Source organism: Gordionus sp. m RMFG-2023, chromosome 1 (assembly GCF_954871325.1).
Source record: "Gordionus sp. m RMFG-2023 chromosome 1, tfGorSpeb1-WG-v2, whole genome shotgun sequence".
NCBI classification, from domain to species: Eukaryota; Metazoa; Nematomorpha; class Gordioida; order Chordodea; family Parachordodidae; genus Gordionus; species Gordionus sp. m RMFG-2023.
The window spans coordinates 65,747,762-65,767,482 of record NC_088775.1 but is presented as its reverse complement, the minus strand read 5'-3'; the positions used below and the strand labels follow the sequence as shown (position 1 = coordinate 65,767,482).

At 25.1% G+C, this 19,721-nt stretch overlaps 2 protein-coding genes and 1 long non-coding RNA gene across 4 annotated transcripts in view; 1 reads left to right on the top strand and 2 right to left on the bottom strand.

The window, feature by feature from the left end:
• Positions 1-4,724: 4,724 nt before the first annotated feature.
• Positions 4,725-5,450, bottom strand: LOC135931850 (uncharacterized). Its single transcript, XR_010573182.1, has 3 exons — positions 5,173-5,450; positions 4,841-5,130; positions 4,725-4,797 (listed from the first exon to the last, which is right to left on the bottom strand). It is a non-coding gene; the product is annotated as an uncharacterized LOC135931850 (long non-coding RNA).
• Positions 5,451-6,801: 1,351 nt separating this feature from the next.
• Positions 6,802-7,823, bottom strand: LOC135931848 (uncharacterized). 2 transcript variants are annotated; one of them, XM_065469156.1, is made up of 7 exons: positions 7,633-7,823; positions 7,469-7,583; positions 7,382-7,423; positions 7,266-7,325; positions 7,098-7,175; positions 7,006-7,059; positions 6,802-6,965 (listed from the first exon to the last, which is right to left on the bottom strand). In XM_065469156.1, exons 1-7 carry the CDS (start codon positions 7,686-7,688, stop codon positions 6,879-6,881), a joined length of 492 nt encoding a protein of 163 aa, XP_065325228.1. In that variant the 5' UTR covers positions 7,689-7,823; the 3' UTR covers positions 6,802-6,878. The 2 variants fall into 2 exon arrangements, with proteins under 2 accessions (XP_065325228.1, XP_065325227.1); XM_065469155.1 differs by having other exon boundaries at positions 7,382-7,583.
• Positions 7,824-17,289: 9,466 nt separating this feature from the next.
• LOC135928683 (TBC domain-containing protein kinase-like protein) overlaps positions 17,290-19,721 on the top strand; it is a 41,928-nt gene continuing 39,496 nt past the window's right edge. Inside the window, exon 1 of the mRNA XM_065465140.1 lies at positions 17,290-18,746. Coding sequence (XP_065321212.1) covers positions 17,292-18,746 — 1,455 coding nt within the window. The 5' untranslated portion in view covers positions 17,290-17,291. The remainder of the gene's footprint in view (positions 18,747-19,721) is intronic.

Here is a 19,721-nt window from a genome sequence, read left to right as displayed (position 1 = left end):
TTAATAAAAAAATTATATAATATTACGAATAATTCGTTTTATTCGAATAATTCGTTTTATTCGAATAATTCGTTTTATTCGAATAATTCGTTTTATTCGAATCGAATAAATGATTATTCGTATTCAGATAAAACAAATAATTTATTATTCGTATTCGTAATTATTCGATAAGATTCGAATTATTCGAATCGAATCGAATCGAATATTCAAATTATTTTTGAATAGGACTAATACATATTAAAGTACCATGCCTTTTATAAATTAGTGAAAAATGTTCATCCTAATTTAAATTTTAAACAGACAACTACCCCTCCAACTAATATGTGATTTATTACTTAGGTACAATTAAATTTAAGACCTTGTTATTAAATTACAATAGAAAGAATAAAAAGATATTCTAAGTTAACAAATAATAGGATGTTAATTCAATCATAGTCAAATTATATATTAGTAAAACAAAAAGGTTATACATTCAATCAAAAATGTTATAATAAGTTATATGAATAACATACATTCAACAATTATGAAGTGATGAGAAAATATACAAAACTATGGAATGCATGTAAAAAGGCATCTTCAGAAAAGATAAGAAAGGTATTCAGTTGAAAGTTGCATGAATAACATGGAATAGCCTATACGAAGCCTATAATGGCAAAATTTTAAAAATATCAGCTATGCTAATGGCAATTGAGTTGTATTAAATAACAAAACCACTGCTTCCATAATAAAAATTCTATTGATTTACCAAATTGAAAATTACAGACCTAAGATATTTCATAAAAGTGATAATGAAACATGACTTTTAATTTAATTCATCCATTATCAAATTAAGGAGAAAATTCTAATTTTTTGTCAAACTTGATGATCTATCAGTCAGTAATCATATAAATGCAAATATTTACTTATGCATAAAAATTACCCTAATTAAAAGATATATAATTGTATAAAATTCAAATATATCCATTCTTCAATAAAATCTTTATTGTAAGAAATTTTGATAATTTAAACATTGATACTGCGAAAATCTAAATATTAACCCTCTGATGAAATGGTTAGGCTATATTTTTTGTCTTCTGGTTAGATATATTGGGTAATCATCATTAAAAATATCATATATAATCAGATGCCATTATAACCTATTGATTTACCAAATTGCAAAATTACAGACCTATGATTATAGATAGATAGATAGTAGATATTATAATGGAATCACGTGGTAAAGTCCAGCTTCCTATATATCATTTCCTCAAGGATGGAACCAAAATGATCTTTGCTGGGATTCGAACCCAGTGGCATCGCTAGGGGGAGGGGTGCGCAGGGGCTCGAGCCCCCTGAAAAATTAGAATAGCCCACCGAAGCAAAATTTTTTTTTAAAAAGTCTCCTTAATATCCCCTTGAACTAAAAATAATTTTTAATTACCCCAAGAACGATTTCTTTTATAATTCTATTAAGTAATATATTAATTTTATTATTTAAAAATTAATAAGACTATATAGATATTTATTAAATAATTACTATTTTAATTATTAGATTAGATTAATACGTCTAAATTATATTTTACTATGTCAGTTTGCAATCAAGTTCTGTATTAAAAATGGAATATCAATACCATGCATAATGAAACATCTATTTAGCATTAAAAATTTAAGTTTAATTGATTTTTATTATTTTAATTATTTTAAAACCTTAATTAAATAAATATAATCATTTATTAATTGATAATTATCAAATTTAATATTTTAATTATCCGAGTTCAAAATTACTATTTAAACTTTAAAATGCATGTGAAAAATTCATCTATCAAAAAATTTTTAAAAAACTAAACATGTGGTGAGTAATTTAATACAGTTTTTTAATTTCAAACTATACCTTAGATAATGAAAGACGATTAATTGTGGTTCTAAAAGATATAAATTGTGAAAACAAAAAGGTTAAAAGAAAGACAGGTAAATTAATTAATATATAATCTAAGATATTTTATTTATAAAATAATAAAAGATAAACCTGAGGGTCAATCTGTAGATATATGTGAGATCCAATGTATAGATATCTCAGGATGTATTAATTTTTTTAAATATAATTAAATATCAAATTTTATATAGGCATTGAAACTGATAGCAGTAATCCATATAAAGGTATGGGTTGTATTGGGACAAATTACTTTTGTTGTAATACATTTTAAAATTAATCTTATTTAGATTGTTTGGTTAATGAAGAAAGAAGGCTTATTGATGAGAGGACTAATGTAGGGACAGTAGAAAAGAAAAATATAGGTAAATTAATTTATATTTAATATAAGATATATTTATAAAATAATAAAAGCTATACACATGGCTCAATTTAAAAGTGACAACCATACAAGTATTTTTTTCATTATAACAATATTTTTCTTCAAATATATAATATTTGCCATAATTTTCATAAAAAAAATATTATTTTAATTTATATATTAATATTTGTCACTTTTTTAGAAGAACTTATACAAGTATTATTTTTATTTTAACAAGATGTTTTCAACCTCAGTGGTACAAATCCTTTCCTTGGATAGAATATAGCATTACCAGAAACGCTATTTTTTGTTTTCCTTGTCGTAATTTTTCCACACAACCTCAAAAAGGTTATCTCTTTGATATAGGTTATCAAAAATTTCGTAAGGTAAAAGAATTCTTAACAGCTCACGGAGCAACAAATGGTCATGCGACGAATGTGATTCTCTGGAACCATTTTAAACAATCTTTAATAGAAAGTACCATTAAAGAAAAATTTGTAGCTCTAACTAAATCAGCAATAATGGAAAGAAGAGAATATTTGAAACGATTATTCAAAATTATAATACTATGTGGTAAGTTAGAACTTCCCCTTAGAGGACATCATGAAAGTAAGACAAGCAATAATCAAGGGAATTCTTGTGAAATATTAAACTGTTTGAAAGAGTATGATTCATTTTTAATGGCATATAAGCCACCAGGCAATGCTCATTATTGCTCACCTCCATCACAAAATCAAATGCTATCTGCAGCGGGAAACATAATCTTAAAGTACATAGCTTCAGAAATAAGGGAGGCAGGTTATTTTGCTGTAATGGCTGATGACACTCGTGATGTTAGCTCATATGAACAATTTAGTATATGTGTTAGATATACTGATATAACAAAAACACCAAAGGAATCTTTTATATCTTTTGAAAAAGTTGTAGACTTAGATGCAGAATCATTAACAAAGACATTGATATCAACCTTAAATAACAATTCTATAAATGCGTTTTGCGTTGCTCAAGCCTATGATGGTGCCAGTGTTATGAAAGGGCATCTTTCAGGAGTCCAGGAAAGATATCGCAAAAATCATAAAATGGCTATATATGTGCACAGGATTTCCACTGGATGCAAACCCCCCTCAAAAACCTCAGCCTACCCCCCTAAAAAAATTTGCCGTCTTCGGCGGCATTATTTCAATATAAATATAAATCTGAATATTTTATGAAATAATGATATATAGATTACAGGAAGAATATTTATTGGTATAAAAATTATCGAAATTATCGAAATTACATATTTTAATTTCCACATAATAATTTTATTTTATTTATAATTTTTTTAATGTTAAAAATATATATAACATAAGGAATATAAATATGTGCGCAGAAAAAAGACAATTTATTCAAATAAAAAAGGGAATTATAATGCAAAATGTCTAAATTTATTGCTATTTAATATTTAAAAAAAATGGATATTATAATTGCTACATAATAATTTTTTTTAATGTTAAAGATATAACACAAGGAATATAAATATATGTGCAGAAAAAGACTAATTAAAAATGACTAACTAATAAGGGATTAGTAATCCAAATTTATTCAAATATTGAAAAAAGGGAATTATAATGCCAAATGTCTAATGCTGTTTAATATTTAAAAAAAAAGGATTATCCAATTAAAAGATTAGATAGTCTTTTAGAAGTTAACGCGAAATCTGTAATAATATCTTCTGTTTTAAATGTATCATATATATCAATTTCACTTGATATTAATAATAAATTTTCTAAAAAAGAATCAGAGATTTTATTTCGAATACGTGTTTTAACAATTTTGACTTTACTCATAGCTCTTTCAGCAGAGCATGAGGTGGTGGGGAGGGTTATAAGATATTTATATAACGTTTTAAGATAAGGAAAAGAACTTGATTTAATTAATAATCTATATGGTAGAATAAATGAATATTTCAGCCATCTTTTTGTTTCGGTCATTTTACTATCATTTATAATGTTTTCACCTGTAAACATATATTAAAATTAAGTTGTTAATAAAATTAATAACTTTCATCATATAAGGTATCATTTTTTCTAATATTGATTAAATCTTTACTATAAATGATTGATAAGGAATCTAAGTATAATGGTCTAAAATTGGAAAATTCATCTATAATTTTCTGTGCATCAAAATTATATAAACACACAATTTCAGATATCTGGGAAATTTCTATATTCTCATTATCTGCTAATCCCGCAGGAGTAAAAATAGAAATCTGATTTAAAAAGTTTAATGATTCATAATTAAATCTTTCATTTAATTGTTCAATGATCATATTAATCACTGGGTAAAATTTTTCATTTTTATATCTAAAAAAATATATATTATTTTAAAATATACTTTTCTTTTTGTTGTTCAATATAATTATCAAACTCTTTTTGATCCAATTTAAATATTGACTTAATATTATAATTATCTGTTGTAACATTATTCTTATCCATAAATGATTTAACATCGGTATGTAATGATGTTAATATATTATCACCATTTGCTTAATTAGAAAATGTAATTAAAATACATGAATAATAATTTACCCCTTAATCTTTGGAATTTATTTTTTGTATGTTGGATCAATTTAATCATCATTGCTAAATCATTTCCAATTGCCTGCATTTCAATGCAAGTTTCATGTGTACATTTTAAGATTATTCTTAAAATAAATAATCCTAAAATAAAATCATATCGTTTTATTCTAGATAGCAATCCCTCAGAAATTGAAAATGTGATTGCGTCATCGGAATTGCTTAACTCTGTCAAGGAGGCTATTATATATTCATAAACATCTAAAAAATTTTGTAATGCTTTGAAAGATGATGCCCAATTTCTGAAAATAAATAAAATTCTTAAAAAAATTATATTTATTTACCTTGTTGTGTTTTTTATTCTTTTGAGAGATTTTTTGGTTTTTTGCATTTGAAATTTGGTAAAAACACCCTGGCGTTTAACTCCATTCATAAAATTATATAATTCATCTAAAATTCCCATAGTTTTTTTAATTTCATTCCCATATCCACATATACGAATAACAATTAAATTAAGCCTATGAGCATGGCACCAGACATAAATAGCTTTAGGAGCTTCTTTAAATATTAAAGCCTGTACTCCCTTATTAACACCTCTCATATTACTAGCACCATCCATACTTTGCCCTCAGGTATTCTAGTGGAAGATGTAATGCCTTTAATTTAGTTAGAACATTATTTTTAATATTTTCTCCTGTTGTGTCAGAAGTTGTAAAAATATTAATGATTCTTTCTACTGGGTGTGGGTGTGGATATTCTTGTATATACCTTATAATTAAGGCAACACATTCCTTTTTTGAAATATCATATGTACCATCTAATATTAAGCTAAAGGCACAATTTGACATAATTTGTTTAATTATTTCATTCAATATTTTTATCAGCCAATTTTTTAACATGGCCATAGGATATGAAGTTTATTTGTGGCCTTAATATTTTATTACCACTTTTTTCTCGTGAACTACTATTTTTCTCTAGATATGCTCTTAATACTGGAACATTCTTTGAGATCAAAGTTATAAGTCTTGAAAAATTACCATCATGAGAATTGCTTCCCCAAAAAGCAATATTGCCCCGTATTAAATACACAATAGCATCAATTATATTATGGATAATATAACGATTTTGGGTTATAATTTCCTCTCGGTTGAATAAAATGTGGTCATCAATACGCCCCCGAGAAATCCATGCCATATGTGCATATTCACAATCTGCATGAACAGGGGATGTTTCATGTCTCTCCATATCCCGGACTAAATTATTCCAGCTATCTGCACCTTTATGAGTACATTGCAATCTTGCTTGATGACTTCCAAACATAATACAGAAGATACAGAATACTTTATCCAAAATAGAGCTATATGATAGCCATTTTCTTTGAGAAAATGATTTGTCATAATTTATTTTTTTATAATAGGCATCTTTCATACTCCTACATTAAAAGCAATATATGAATATATACATAATTCTTGAATAATTAATAATATATAAGTAATATTGCAGCAATAATTTATTAAACCAACCTGTTATGAGATTTTGGATAAATAAATTCATTGGAACTTGGTTGTAGTGGACCAAATTGAATTATAAAATCAATCATATTTTTTGTCATTCTAAATCTAAAAAAATGAAAGGGATCATTAGGATTCTTTTCGGTTAATGATGCTTGGTACCTTAAGGTACCATCTATCAAATTTGAATTTTGTTCATTTTTCATTTGGATAGGCACTACCAAATATATTTATAATATATATTTGAAAAATCGTGATTTTTGGAAAGCCTCTATGGCCTAGTAGGCAAGAGCTTGGTTTACTTATCCCATGGTCCCGGGTTCGAATCCTGGCAATGATCATGCTTTTTTTCTTATTCTAACTTGGTGGTTCCATCCTTGGGGGGATAATATATAGGAGGCCGGACTCGACCACGTGATTCCGTATTAATATATTAAATAATAAGGATCTTATTACATTTTAATAAATTTTGGTCGGTATTTAGCAAATTAGGTTGGTATTTAGAATATTTCCATACATTCACTTGGTAGTAAGCATCATTAACCATTCTTTTCCCTATATAAAGAAATAATATTTTCTTCATTATCTTCATATGATAAAGGAGTTATTTTAGCTTTGTTTGGTAACTGTATAATTTAAAATGTATAGATAGCTTATTGTTATTACTTTATCTATATAAATTGATTCTAATGCTTGCATATCAATATCATCATTTTTACCCTTTAAAGATATTATTAAATAATATTTAAATTATAAACTTCTTTAATTGTTGATAAATTTCCAGATATTTTTTCTGGGTTGTCTAAATTAGAACTTCTAGGCATATTTTCGATTTTCTATATTTTGAAAAGAGAATATTAATTTATTAAATTGTAAATGCTTTGTCAGATTCTTTAAAATTTTTTTTTTAAAAAAAATTATAATACCCATGTTTCATCATCTAAGAATGGAATAATTTCTGGATAGGGAGCATCTAAATGAGATTGCTATTAATTTTAAATATAAAAAATGGTCATTTTTAATATTTTGAAATAATTACTACTTTGTCCTTAAAAATGAATGCAGTCTCCATATTATAAGTTTTCTTTAGATCAAATGAATAAATTATAGTATAAATACTTAAAAAAACTTCTTCATCTTGATTTAGTGTGATAATATTATGTAATGGTTGTGGTAGATTTATCTTAAGAGTATCTAATGGAGAGTCAATTTCCTTAAAAGTGTTTAAAATTATATATTGATCACTTAAATATGATATAAAAAGCATGTATAAAAATCAAAAAATAGTTTAACCTTTTGAAAATATGTTGCAATTGATTTATTTTTTTTAAATTGAGTATTGATTCCATTAGTTATTTTGAGATTATTTGCATTTGGACCAAGTTTGTTCCAAACCTTATCTTTTTTAATTGCTATTACCTCAAACTTTACATCACTATTAGGATGTCTTGTTTTGTAATGTAAATTAATTTTGTCTTTTCTAATCTTATTGAAGTTGCAGCCTGTATGCAAGCATTTTACCTTGTAATTTATCTTATTGCTTGGCATCTGATTTAAAAAATTTATATCCATTTTAAAAAGATGATTTAATAAAAATATCTATAATTTAATGATGTAATAATATATTAATAATAAAATAGATGTTTTAAAAATGGTGTAATATGATTAAAATCTACCTATGAAAAATTTTTTATTATTATTTATAAATTCCATAAAAGAAGAAAAGGCAATTAAAATTCATAAATTATTAATATACTTTTTAGGAAAATATGGATGGCAAATATCTTCAAATATTGAAATATCTTTTTAAAATAACATATTTTCAAATAACATCAATTTGGATCATAAAATTGTATTATATATTTTTGTTTTTTTAATTTCAAGAAATTTGTAAATATGAAAATAATTATCCTAAATGTTGACAAAATGGCGAGTCCAGCTGATCTACTACTTTAATGAATGAACAAATATATTATGATTGTAACGTTGTTGTTTAGTAATCTATCTCTATTATAATAGATCTATTATTATATTATAAATAATTAAAGCAAACTATATTCACATATAATTCAAAAATGTAGTAGATAACATTCTAAATATTTTTACCCTACCCCCCAACTGATGCCTACCCCCTACCCCCTTTTAGGATATTTGGATGCAAACTGTTCCTACTCCCCCCCCCGCTCATGTAGACGCTGAGAGGCAGTAAAAAACACTTTCCCTGCAATTATTTCTTATCTAGAAAATATAGAGCATGGTGATATGGTGAAAGCAAATAGAATTTTATATCTTCTTTTATAATATGATACAATTATGTGTATGTTTATATTCCAAAAATTATTATCTATGTGTTCCAATATTTCTATTTTTTTACAAAAATCAGATTCTGACATATCAACAGCATTGGCTCTTATCGAGTCTCTTATCATTTCTTTGTCAAATTTAAGAAATAATTCTTATTTTTCTTCATTATTTACCGAAGTAAATAAATTTTGCAATTTATATAATATAAAAATAACAAATAAAAGAACAAATATACCTTCTACCATTTTAAATGATTCTATTCAAATAGATGATATTGTTTCTCCTAATTATTCTGATCAAACAGAAACTTTTTATAAGTGTCATGTCTTTTATCCAATTTTGGATATTATGATAAATGAATTAAAAAAGAGATTTTGTCAAGAAAACACAGATATATCAATAGCTATAAGTGCTTTACATCCCTCCTCCCCCCAATTTTTAAATAATGATATCATTAAACCATTTATCTTACATTATAATCTTCCTGATCCAATGGAAGAATACGCAATATTAAAGATTTATATTTTAACCTATAATAAAACACATGAACCTATGTGCAAATCGATAATAGATTTGATAAAAATCGTACCCATCGATATATTCCCTCGTATATATAATTGCTTTAAAATTGGGCTAACTATTTTTTAATTCCTGTTCATGTGAAAGATCGTTTTCAGCTTTAAAACGGGTGAAAACATATATTCGATCGACAATGGGTGAGGAACGATTAAATTCGTTGGCTCTATTGAGCATTGAAAAAAATGTTAATAATAACATTCCTATAGATCACATTATAAATGAATATGCAAGAATGACTAACTGTCGTAGAGAACTTATTTTATCAGATAATTTAACCTTATAATTTATATTATGAAACGTAATTTTAGGCATTAGTATAAGCGAGTAAATATATCGTTTAATATTTATTTTATAATTTTTTTTATCATTTCTAAAATTAGCTTAAAGATATGGCACTTATAAAAAATTTCTTTTTGAGATATATATTGACAATACAATAATATATAAGATCTTAATTGCTTTCATCATATCACTCTTATTTTTTAGCTACTATATAATTCATTTCTAATTTGGCATCCTTACCATGTAAATAACTCAAAGCTTCAATATATTTGCTTAATTTCTTCTAAAGATTTTTAGTGTTTTTGTTTTATCAATTTATCTAACATTATAAATTCTGATATGAGTTAACATCGTGAGTGTCATGGCTATGACTGTAAATTAACCAGCATCTATAATTTGTGTGGCTATGTAATTTAAGATTATTACTACAGCTGCTGAGTGCATATGATTGCATATTTTAGATATGCAATAATGGTCAACTGTGTAGTCGTTTATATATCATTAAAAATGGAAGATAATCTTTTAGAAATTTAATATCTCACATTAATTTTCTCGATTACTTATCTAGCTTCCATTATCATCTAAAAGGAAGCTCTAAAGAAAGTTTTATGATTTGGATTGGTCACTTATATTCTCTTCTTCAACAATTGTTAATTTGGTAAGGCCTATAAATTTTTTCTTATTAGTCCATTCTATAAAACATTGTCTAAAATGGTAACAGTATATTAGTTTCATGACCTTTTGTCAATGTAAGTTTTAAGAATTATATAGCCTTATATGGTTTTTAAAAACCATTTTCAATTGAGGCATATATATTAATTAACCTTTTTTATCAATTGTAATTCTTAGACGCCAAATTTTTTATATCAGCGAAAATATTTTATACTGTAATAAATAGATTTTGTATTAAAAAATATTTTTTTAGAAATGTCTTGTATTGTTTTATTTATATGCGTTTATTTTGTATGCATAATATAATAAATACAAAATTGAAGTAATTTTCAGAGTTAGCTAATTTAAAAAAAGTATAATATAGTAATATTAAACCCGGCCGAAGGCAGGACTAAAGCGGGCCGAAGGCCCGCAAATTGGGGAATATGAGGGCTTCGCCCCCCATAAATTTTTTTTAGTTGAGCCCCTTGAGATTGTAAAGTAGCGACGCCCCTGTTCGAACCAAAATCCAACAGATTTGTAAGTGACGCTCTTGCCGATTAGGCCACAGACGCTTTTCAAAATATTAATTTGTCCAAATGAAAAATAAACAAATTACAAATTTGATACTAAGAATTCTAGTATATATGTAATGGTAGCTTAAATAAATGAATATTTGATATTATCATTGGACCGAATAAGCTATGGTTTATTATTGGACCGAATTATGGTTAAAAGAATAATATTGGCTATTACGTAGTGACACTGTGACTATATATTATAGATATTATCAACCCCTAAGGATTAAACCACCAATGATTTTTTAAAAAAATCAGATTTGTAAGCGACGCTTTTGCCGATGCTACAAACGCTTTTCAAAAGTCACGATTTTTTAAATACTGTGACAAGGCTTTTATATATATTATAGATAGATCCTTACCTTTCGATGAGTTAAAATTTTTGTTGACATCCTTGACATTAACATCGTCGATATTTTGGGGTGGGAAGGAATCGATGAATGGATCGCTTATTATGCATGAATGAATATATATTGGATAATCATCAAAAAAGTCCTAGAAATTAATTTCGAAAATGAATTGGAGTGGCATATTTAGGCATGGTTTCAGGAATGAAAGAAAGAAAGTAATTTATTCATTTTTTTCATTTTAAAAAAATATTAATTTTATTTTGTGAAAATCATTTTTTCGTGGAATCATCTTTATTATATTTTAGAGTTATGCATTTTTTGTAAAATTTTTAAATTTTACCAGCAAATTTTAAAGGTTTGATGAAAATGTATATAATAATATATATTTTAGATATTTAATGTTGTTTGAATTATTAAATTGATAATAACACCAAAAAAAAAGTATAAAATCACAAGGTAAAATAGTTTTATCAAAAATTAGACCCCATGTATCAAATTTCATTAGCCATTGATCAGAAAAAGTGCTAACATTAAATTTTTGCTACTCTTTCTTAATCCGTTAATTTCATAAGAATCCAAATATTCTCTTTTTTATTACATTTATTTTTTAACTTTTAGAATATCATAATAGGCTTGATAGGTCCCCCCAAATTTTTTTTTGATAATAGCCCTCCAACTACTAGAAATATGCATCTAATATTGACCCATCTACCGGTTTTACATTATTTTAATGTTTGTTTAATTTCAACAATAGTTTATTTATATTTTTGCCTGATTTCTTTATTTGTCTAGGCTAACCTTAATCCCTCACATTGCTACAGAACATGATGAATCTATTATTAAAGATAAGCAAATAAAATAATGACGAGTAAACAAACGCCTAGCCCGTTCTAGAGTTATTGGTAGACAAAATAATAAAGAACTACGCTTGAAATGAACTCATCTGGAGGTTTATTTTGTTTTTTTATCATATGTTTTATATCTATGTTTATTTTATTTTCACCCATTTCTCCAAATGATATTTCTATCACCACTACCACAATCCCTATGCCACCTCCGCCTATTTTTTAACAAATTTAAACATTTAATTCTGTACTATCATTCACTTCACTAGGAGTTAATATAAATATTACTTTATCTGATTCTCTGAGAAACTTTCACGAATATTTAGAGGAATGTTCAAACTTGAATGTGTACAGCCAATTTCATCAACTTTATTAATTGAAAAATGTGCAGTAGTTCTGTCGTGGCCTTTATAACTATACTTACGACCGTTTTATGGTTGAGTTAACATTGTAATTTATGATTATATTTTAGAGGGGGATACCAATGCTGACATTGACAGAAATATCGTTTTGCGTTCTTCTTTTACCAGTATCCCAAGGCATAAGCATATCATCTTTATCAGGACGCAATGTGTTTTGTACACTTCTTTGTTAATCCGTCATTACTTTAAACTACAACCCTAAATGATATAAAATTATACAATAATCCTCTCCAGACGACCGCCCAGATTTATTTTGTCACTTTTCCATCAAAAATTAAAATGTCAACAAGGATTTGCTCTTAATTTTATCAAACACATAATAAATAATCCTCATTATTTAAAAAAAAAATTATCTTAAATTTATATGTCAATAAAAAAAAAAATCTTAAGAAATATATAAATAATTTGCATATAAGTTTCATTAGTGTTTAATAGCATTTTTGTAATTTAAATAGACAGCATTTTTTTTTACTTAACATAAAAAAATATATATCCCTTATCAAATTCTTTGACAAATAATTTCAGAAATGCAAGACATACATTAAATTTATCTGAAAAACAACAATAACCTTATATAATAAACAACATATTTTTTAGATATAATTTTAATTGATCATATTACAAAAAAGTATAAGAGTTAGTTATTTTTATTTTATTTGTCATGATTCTCTAATAAGTGGTTGCCCAGGCCTTCCCAGTTTCCCTTAATACGGAATTTACATGTTTTTTTTCCATATAAGACTAATTGGTAAATCAGATATTTCCCGTTCATGTGATGATTTTAAAAATTTAACTATCTCCGAGGCGGGAAAAAATTTTCAAAATTATACTAAGTAGGACTGGTCTTGGAACCTCAAAATTAATATTAGCTTGCACCTGACTTGGGAATATCTTTTACAAATTATTAAGGGTTGAGCTGGGCTTGATAAACTTTTTTATTATTATAAGATCTTGGATGCTTCCTAATTTGTCAGCTTGAACCTGGCATGACATCTATCGTAAAAAATGAATAAAAATCTCATTCCCCGTCATTTTTGACGGGTTTTCTACTAGTTTGATTAATTTTGCCAGATTAAGAAAGAAAAAAATAGTTTACCAGATTGAGAAAGAAGAATCTTAGGGAAATCAAACCTAAGTCCATTAGATTTGTAAGCGACGCTCTTACCGATTGGGTCACAAGTCATTATCAAAATTAACGATTTTTTAAATATATTTATTATAAATTGTAAGTGTGACAAGGCTTTTATATATATTATTATAGATATAAAATAAAGTAAATTACTTGTATATACATTAATATAAAAGCATGGTAATAATTTATTCCAAACAAGTATAAGAAATTTATTTATGTAGACATATAGTTGATGTTTCTCTATTATATAGAATTGGTTACAAAATACTAGGTAAAATTTTACTTTTATAGACATATTTGACAGTTGGAGAATATATATATTACAGTTAATATTTTAACAAATTTTACTAATCAATGCTCTTGATAATAAATATAGCAACAATTTGCATTCAATTATTTGACGCCATCTATTTATTTTAAATAAAAATAATATTAAAAATTAATCTTTATATTATTTATTCCACAATGTTAAAAATACTGATGTCCTTATCAATATTTTATAGTATTCTGTAAAATATATAATTCGCTATTGGTATAAATTATTTGATTGTTATTTGATAATTGATAAAATTAGATATATTGTAAATCTACGACATATAATATTCCACTGTTTGTATTGTGCCTTAATTTTTTTAAATTAAATTTATGATTTAATTTTATCAATAGTTTTATAATTATATTTTACTTTTATTAAGATAAATAAATTAAAATTACTCACTTTATAAAAAATTATATTTGATTGTATATTATTTAGTAATTTTATGGATCTATTATTAATAATTATAATACATTTCACTTTTGTCTTAAGACTTATCTTTGGCTTATATTCCATTACTTAAAAAGCATTTTTGGTTCACTTTTTTTATATATAAATACTTTTTTCTAAAAATGTATAAATTATGATAAATAGCTTTATAGAAAAATATCAACTTTTACATTCTTTCTTTTAATATATGATTTAAGATATATGCTTACATTTTTGGAAGTCTGGGAGTGGGGGGAGAACTAAGGGGGATATTCTTTATTAGCTTAAAATGATATTTATAAAAAGTGAGAAATTTTTGAAGGGGGAGGGATTTCCCCTTCTCCCTAACCCCTGGCTACTCCTATAATTTTTTTTATGAAATTTGTTTTTTTTGTCAATCCTTATAGATTTAGCCTAATTTTTTTAAAAAATGATGAGGATTAGTTATTATTTTGTATATCTGTTAAAAATTAGAGCAAATCCTTTTTAATAATATAATTTTTGATAAAAAAAGCGACAAACTAAATCTGGGCGATCGTTTGGAGTGTGATGAGGAAATACTTCATGCATAATTTTATCCAATTTAGAGTTGCAGATGTATGTAATGAATATTGACGGCTTACCAAAGCAGCGTACAATACCATTACGTCCCGATAAAGCTGATGCATATACCTCGGGTGGTAACAGAAGACGCAAAATAATTCTTCTGCCAAAAAATGTCATTTTTTTTTCACTTGAAACTGGTCCCTACATTGTTTTTAATTTTGTCCCCCCTTTACCCATCATTATCCAATACTTTGTTTTACATGGCGGGCCTTCTTCCGGGTTTCCTTAGTCTATATATAGTTAGAAACTATTTTTACTAAATAGGAAGTTAATTTTAATAAAAAAATTATCTTAATAGGAAATATATTTTTTTTAGTTTATATAAAATGTAATAAATTACATATATATATACATTAATACGAAAACGTGGTAATAATAATGTTAGATCTAATTTTTTTTCAGAATTTGATAATTAATTAATATGAGCGGAAGCCATTTAATCAATTTTGCAAGGTAGTATTTCGCATATGTTTTTAACCTTTGTAAATTTGAGAAAGTTCTTTCATTTGTACATGTCATTTTAGGGAGGCATGCTAAAATTTGAATTTTGTAATGTTTGGAAGTTTGCAAAAATTGAGTACACTTAGTGGATTCTCAGGCTTAATGACCATTCTTTTTAAGCTTGCAGACCAATATTTAAATTCAAATTACTTCCAATTATGTCCCTACCATATCTTGCAAATAAAACATATATAGTGAATTTTATCTCTAATATCATCCGAGATGCTCACTGATGGATTAGAGGATAACAAAATTTGAAAGTTATTGAGCAACAGTTTATGATTCAATAAGCGTTCTCTAATTTGCGTTAAAAATGAATTCATACGTGGTTAAAAAAATCTTAATTCTGTAATACTCCTCAACTGATTAAGTAGAACTATTATTCCTATGTACTTGTCTTGATACAATTCTTGACATGTTTATCAACATATTATATGAATGCACCTTTAACCATGTTAAAAATCTTGCTAAATTTACAATCAGGATTCTTTCTTATTTGTAAAATAGCATAATACAGTTCCTAAATTAATTAAATACATTTTTTTTAAATACAAGCAAATTTAACTAGATTGCAAATTTTGTATTTTTGAATGTATTACCTATAAGATAGTATTATTGATCAATAAATTATTATAATAAAATTTATTGCAGTTCTTTCATCAACATTAACTTAAAAGAATATAAATGTAATGTTAAAATACACTACACTACCTATTGGGACTATCTGAATGATAGGATCATTTTTCTCTAGCATAATTACTATTGTTTTATCATAAAGAGGCAAAGCTACTTACTTAAACGCCCATCCCATAGGAAATAAGAGGAGAGGTAAAAAACTAATGCCCAATTAAATAAAAACTTGATCATGAAAGAGTTATGTTGGTTATGATAATTTTGCTATTTAACATAATGAAACTAGATATAAACATATGATTAAATAAAATAAAAATGCAAGTATAAATATAATTACTTATCAATAAACTAGTTCTTTATCCAACTTTGAAAATAATCAACAGTCCATTCCATATTCAATATCCATCGTACCCACTTAGGATTTACATTGTTAAATAATAATAATAAAGAGGATAGATATTGGTTGAACTAAAATTTAAAAATTTATAATTCATATATTTAAATGAATGTAACAATATTTAATTAATATTTTAAAGAAAATTAAATATAAATAGATAGGTTTATTAATTTAACAAATATAAAAATTTTTTTTATTTGCATTCTTTTAAAGATATTTTATGATGTCCATATCAATCTTCTGTAAAATACAATTCACTTTTGGTAAAAATCATTTGATTGTCATAAGATGGTAAAATTAAATTTACCCTAAATCTACGGCATATAATTTATAATTTAAATTTTTCAATAATTTTATAATTAAATTTTACTTTTATTTAGAAAAATAAATTAAAGTTATTCACTTTATAAAAAAATATATTTTATATATTATATTATTTAGTAAAATATAACTTTTGTCTTATTTATCTTTGGCTTATATTTCATTTCTTAAAAAGCTTTTTTAGTTTCACTTTTTTTATAATAAATGCTTTTTTCCAAAAAAGTATGAATTATAGGCAATAGTTTTAGTTTAAAAAATAGTAACTGTTATATTCTTCATTTTAATTTATTGTTTAAGATATATGTATACATTTTTGAGGGACAGGGAATAGGGAGAGGACTAAGGAGGATATTTTTTATTAGTTTAAAATGTTTTTAACAAAAATGATATATTTATGAAGGTACCTTTATGATGATAATGCTATGATAAAACTAAAACTGAATAAGCTGTAATAACGTTGTGTTAAATAATGCAAAAACTCCTTGAAGAAAACTCGTTTACTATAAATGCAGCCATACTTGTCAGATAATATATTATACTCTCACATCTAACTATGACAGTTGACTTGTAATTATTTTTTATTAAAGAAGATAACTAGATTTTTAAATGCTTGATAATTCAAGTTTAAAAAATATAGCTTTGTATGTTTTACCTACTTTTCCTTCTTATGATAATGAATCTAATGAAGGCTTATCTAATGTCCCGATATCAGTGCAAATAATAGGAAATTTTCAAAAGCTTAAAATGTTAAATAATCCATATCTTTGCAGGTATTTAGATATTTTCAGAGGAAAAAATGATCAAATTTATATAATACAAGAATATCATCACACGCTATTTGAATCATCTTGGTATTTTATGGGTATCCACAAAAAATCGGAGTTTATTTACCTTATAATGCAATCGATTATTCAAGCATCATTGTATTTACTAAATAATAATATTATCAATCCATACATATCTCCTGATAGTATAGTCATATTTAAAAGCAATGTTAAGCTAACTCACTATGGTTTATACCATATAACTAAGAAAAGTAAGTTAGTCACATATCCGTTATGTGATATAAAATATTTATCACCAGATCAATTATTGTTATGTTTAACTAAACAAACAACTTCTAATCCATACTCTATTACATGGGGTTTGGGGCTTATATTATTGGAATTTATGTTTTCAATAAAATTATGGGATAGATTATCCTTGAAGCAACAAATATGCAGAATACTTTCATTTGTTAAAATGTCAAGTTTATCAATTTTGGAAAATATTTTATTAGACCATAATATCAAAGATAAATTTAATAATCTGCCTTGGAAGACAAAGTCATTAATCCATTCATGTTTAGAACCAATTTCTTCTAGTAGAGATTACCAATTTTTTAAGAATATTATAGACAATGAATTGTTTTTTTTATATAAGAAAAAACATGATGTTAAATCATCTAATGGTGATAATATAAGTTCAATCAATATTTTTGAATATCCTGAAATAAATTATTTAATAAAAATTCTTAATCATGGGAATTATATATTAGAAAAAGATTGTAAATCCTTTGTTCAGGAAAATTTAAAAAGATTGAAATCTATCTCATTGATTCCTAATATTATTAAAATAAAAGGACAGATATATGGGAAAAAACATTTTAAAAATATTTGTTTATTTTTTAATTACAAAGAAAATTTAATAATTGATTTAAGTTATATTAAAATTAAAGTAAATCAAATTCCATATGAAAAATTATTTTTATATTTTGAAGAACATATATCAGATTCTTTACCAAATCACAAATCCATATTTTATGATAATTTATACAACAAGGAGTTGCCTCAAAAAATTAAAGAAATGGATATAGAATATCAAATATTAAGATTGAATTTGTATAAAAGATTACTCAGAGCTAATCCATTTAAAAAAATGGACATTATTATTGAGGCCAATGTTGATATTTGTCCATATTTTAGAAAAGATATCTGGGCCATAATATTGGATGTTGACATAAACAATCAGAAAAGATACAATAAAATAAATAAATTTCTGTATTTGGACATTGAAAGACAAGTTTAAAATATTTGTATTATATAGCTTTAATTTTTTTATATATTGTAACACCAAATATATTTTAATGTTGGTGTTTGTTTGGTTTGACACCAGTCTTTGGTCTTGACTGGACCAACTCATGTGAACTGAACCAACCCATTACCCCCAAATAAAAGACCAGTTCATACAGTTCTAAATAAAAAAATTAGTCTAGTCATTATTTCATTTTTTTAGGACTGTGCTTATCCACATATTTTTCACCGATCCAATCCGATATTGCTTCAAAACCGATCCGATACCAATATTTTTACTGATTTTTAATCACCCCCATTTGAACCAAATGTAATTAAGAAATCAATATTTTTTATGCAAAAAATCGAATTATGAATAATTTAATTTTTTTATTTCTACAATTAATACTATAATAAAAAAATATATATTTAATAATATATCCATTTTATGTTGGAATTATAAAATTGTAATATTTAATATATAAAATATAATATATTAGATTTTTTTAATAAATATGAGAGCCTCTAGATTTTCTGAAAATAAGCTTCTACGATATGGACTATCTATATCTCCTGCCGTACTGAAGGCAGACTCAGATGATTCTGCAGATAACACATTTTGCAAAATTATCTCTGCCTTTTGTAAAATATTCCATAATTCAGATACCATATTTAAAAAAATTCTTTTATTTAAAGTATAAATAAAAAAATTGGCATTATTTAAAAAGATTTAAAATAAATAAAACTTTGGGTGTTCCTTTCTATTTTTATAAAAAATTTTTTTAAAATACAAAAAAGAAAAATTTAAAAAAATTATTTAGAAAATATTATAATAATGTAAAATAAATATACATAACATAAAATAAAAAAATAACAAAAAAAAAGAAAAGTAAAGAGATCGGATTGGGTTTTTACTGGTATCGGCCCGATCCAATATTTTCAAAAAACACTAAATATCGGTACCGATCCGATATTTAATATCGGC

Coding starts and splice junctions, on each gene's coding strand:
- LOC135931848 (XM_065469155.1), bottom strand. CDS start 7,688: ATGGAATCAATACTCAATTTAAAAAAAATAAATCAATTGCAACATATT. Junction 7,176..7,265: donor TCTTAGATGATGAAACATGG/GTATTATAATTT, acceptor TTCAAAATATAG/AAAATCGAAAATATGCCTAG. Junction 7,060..7,097: donor ATTTATCAACAATTAAAGAA/GTTTATAATTTA, acceptor ATATCTTTAAAG/GGTAAAAATGATGATATTGA.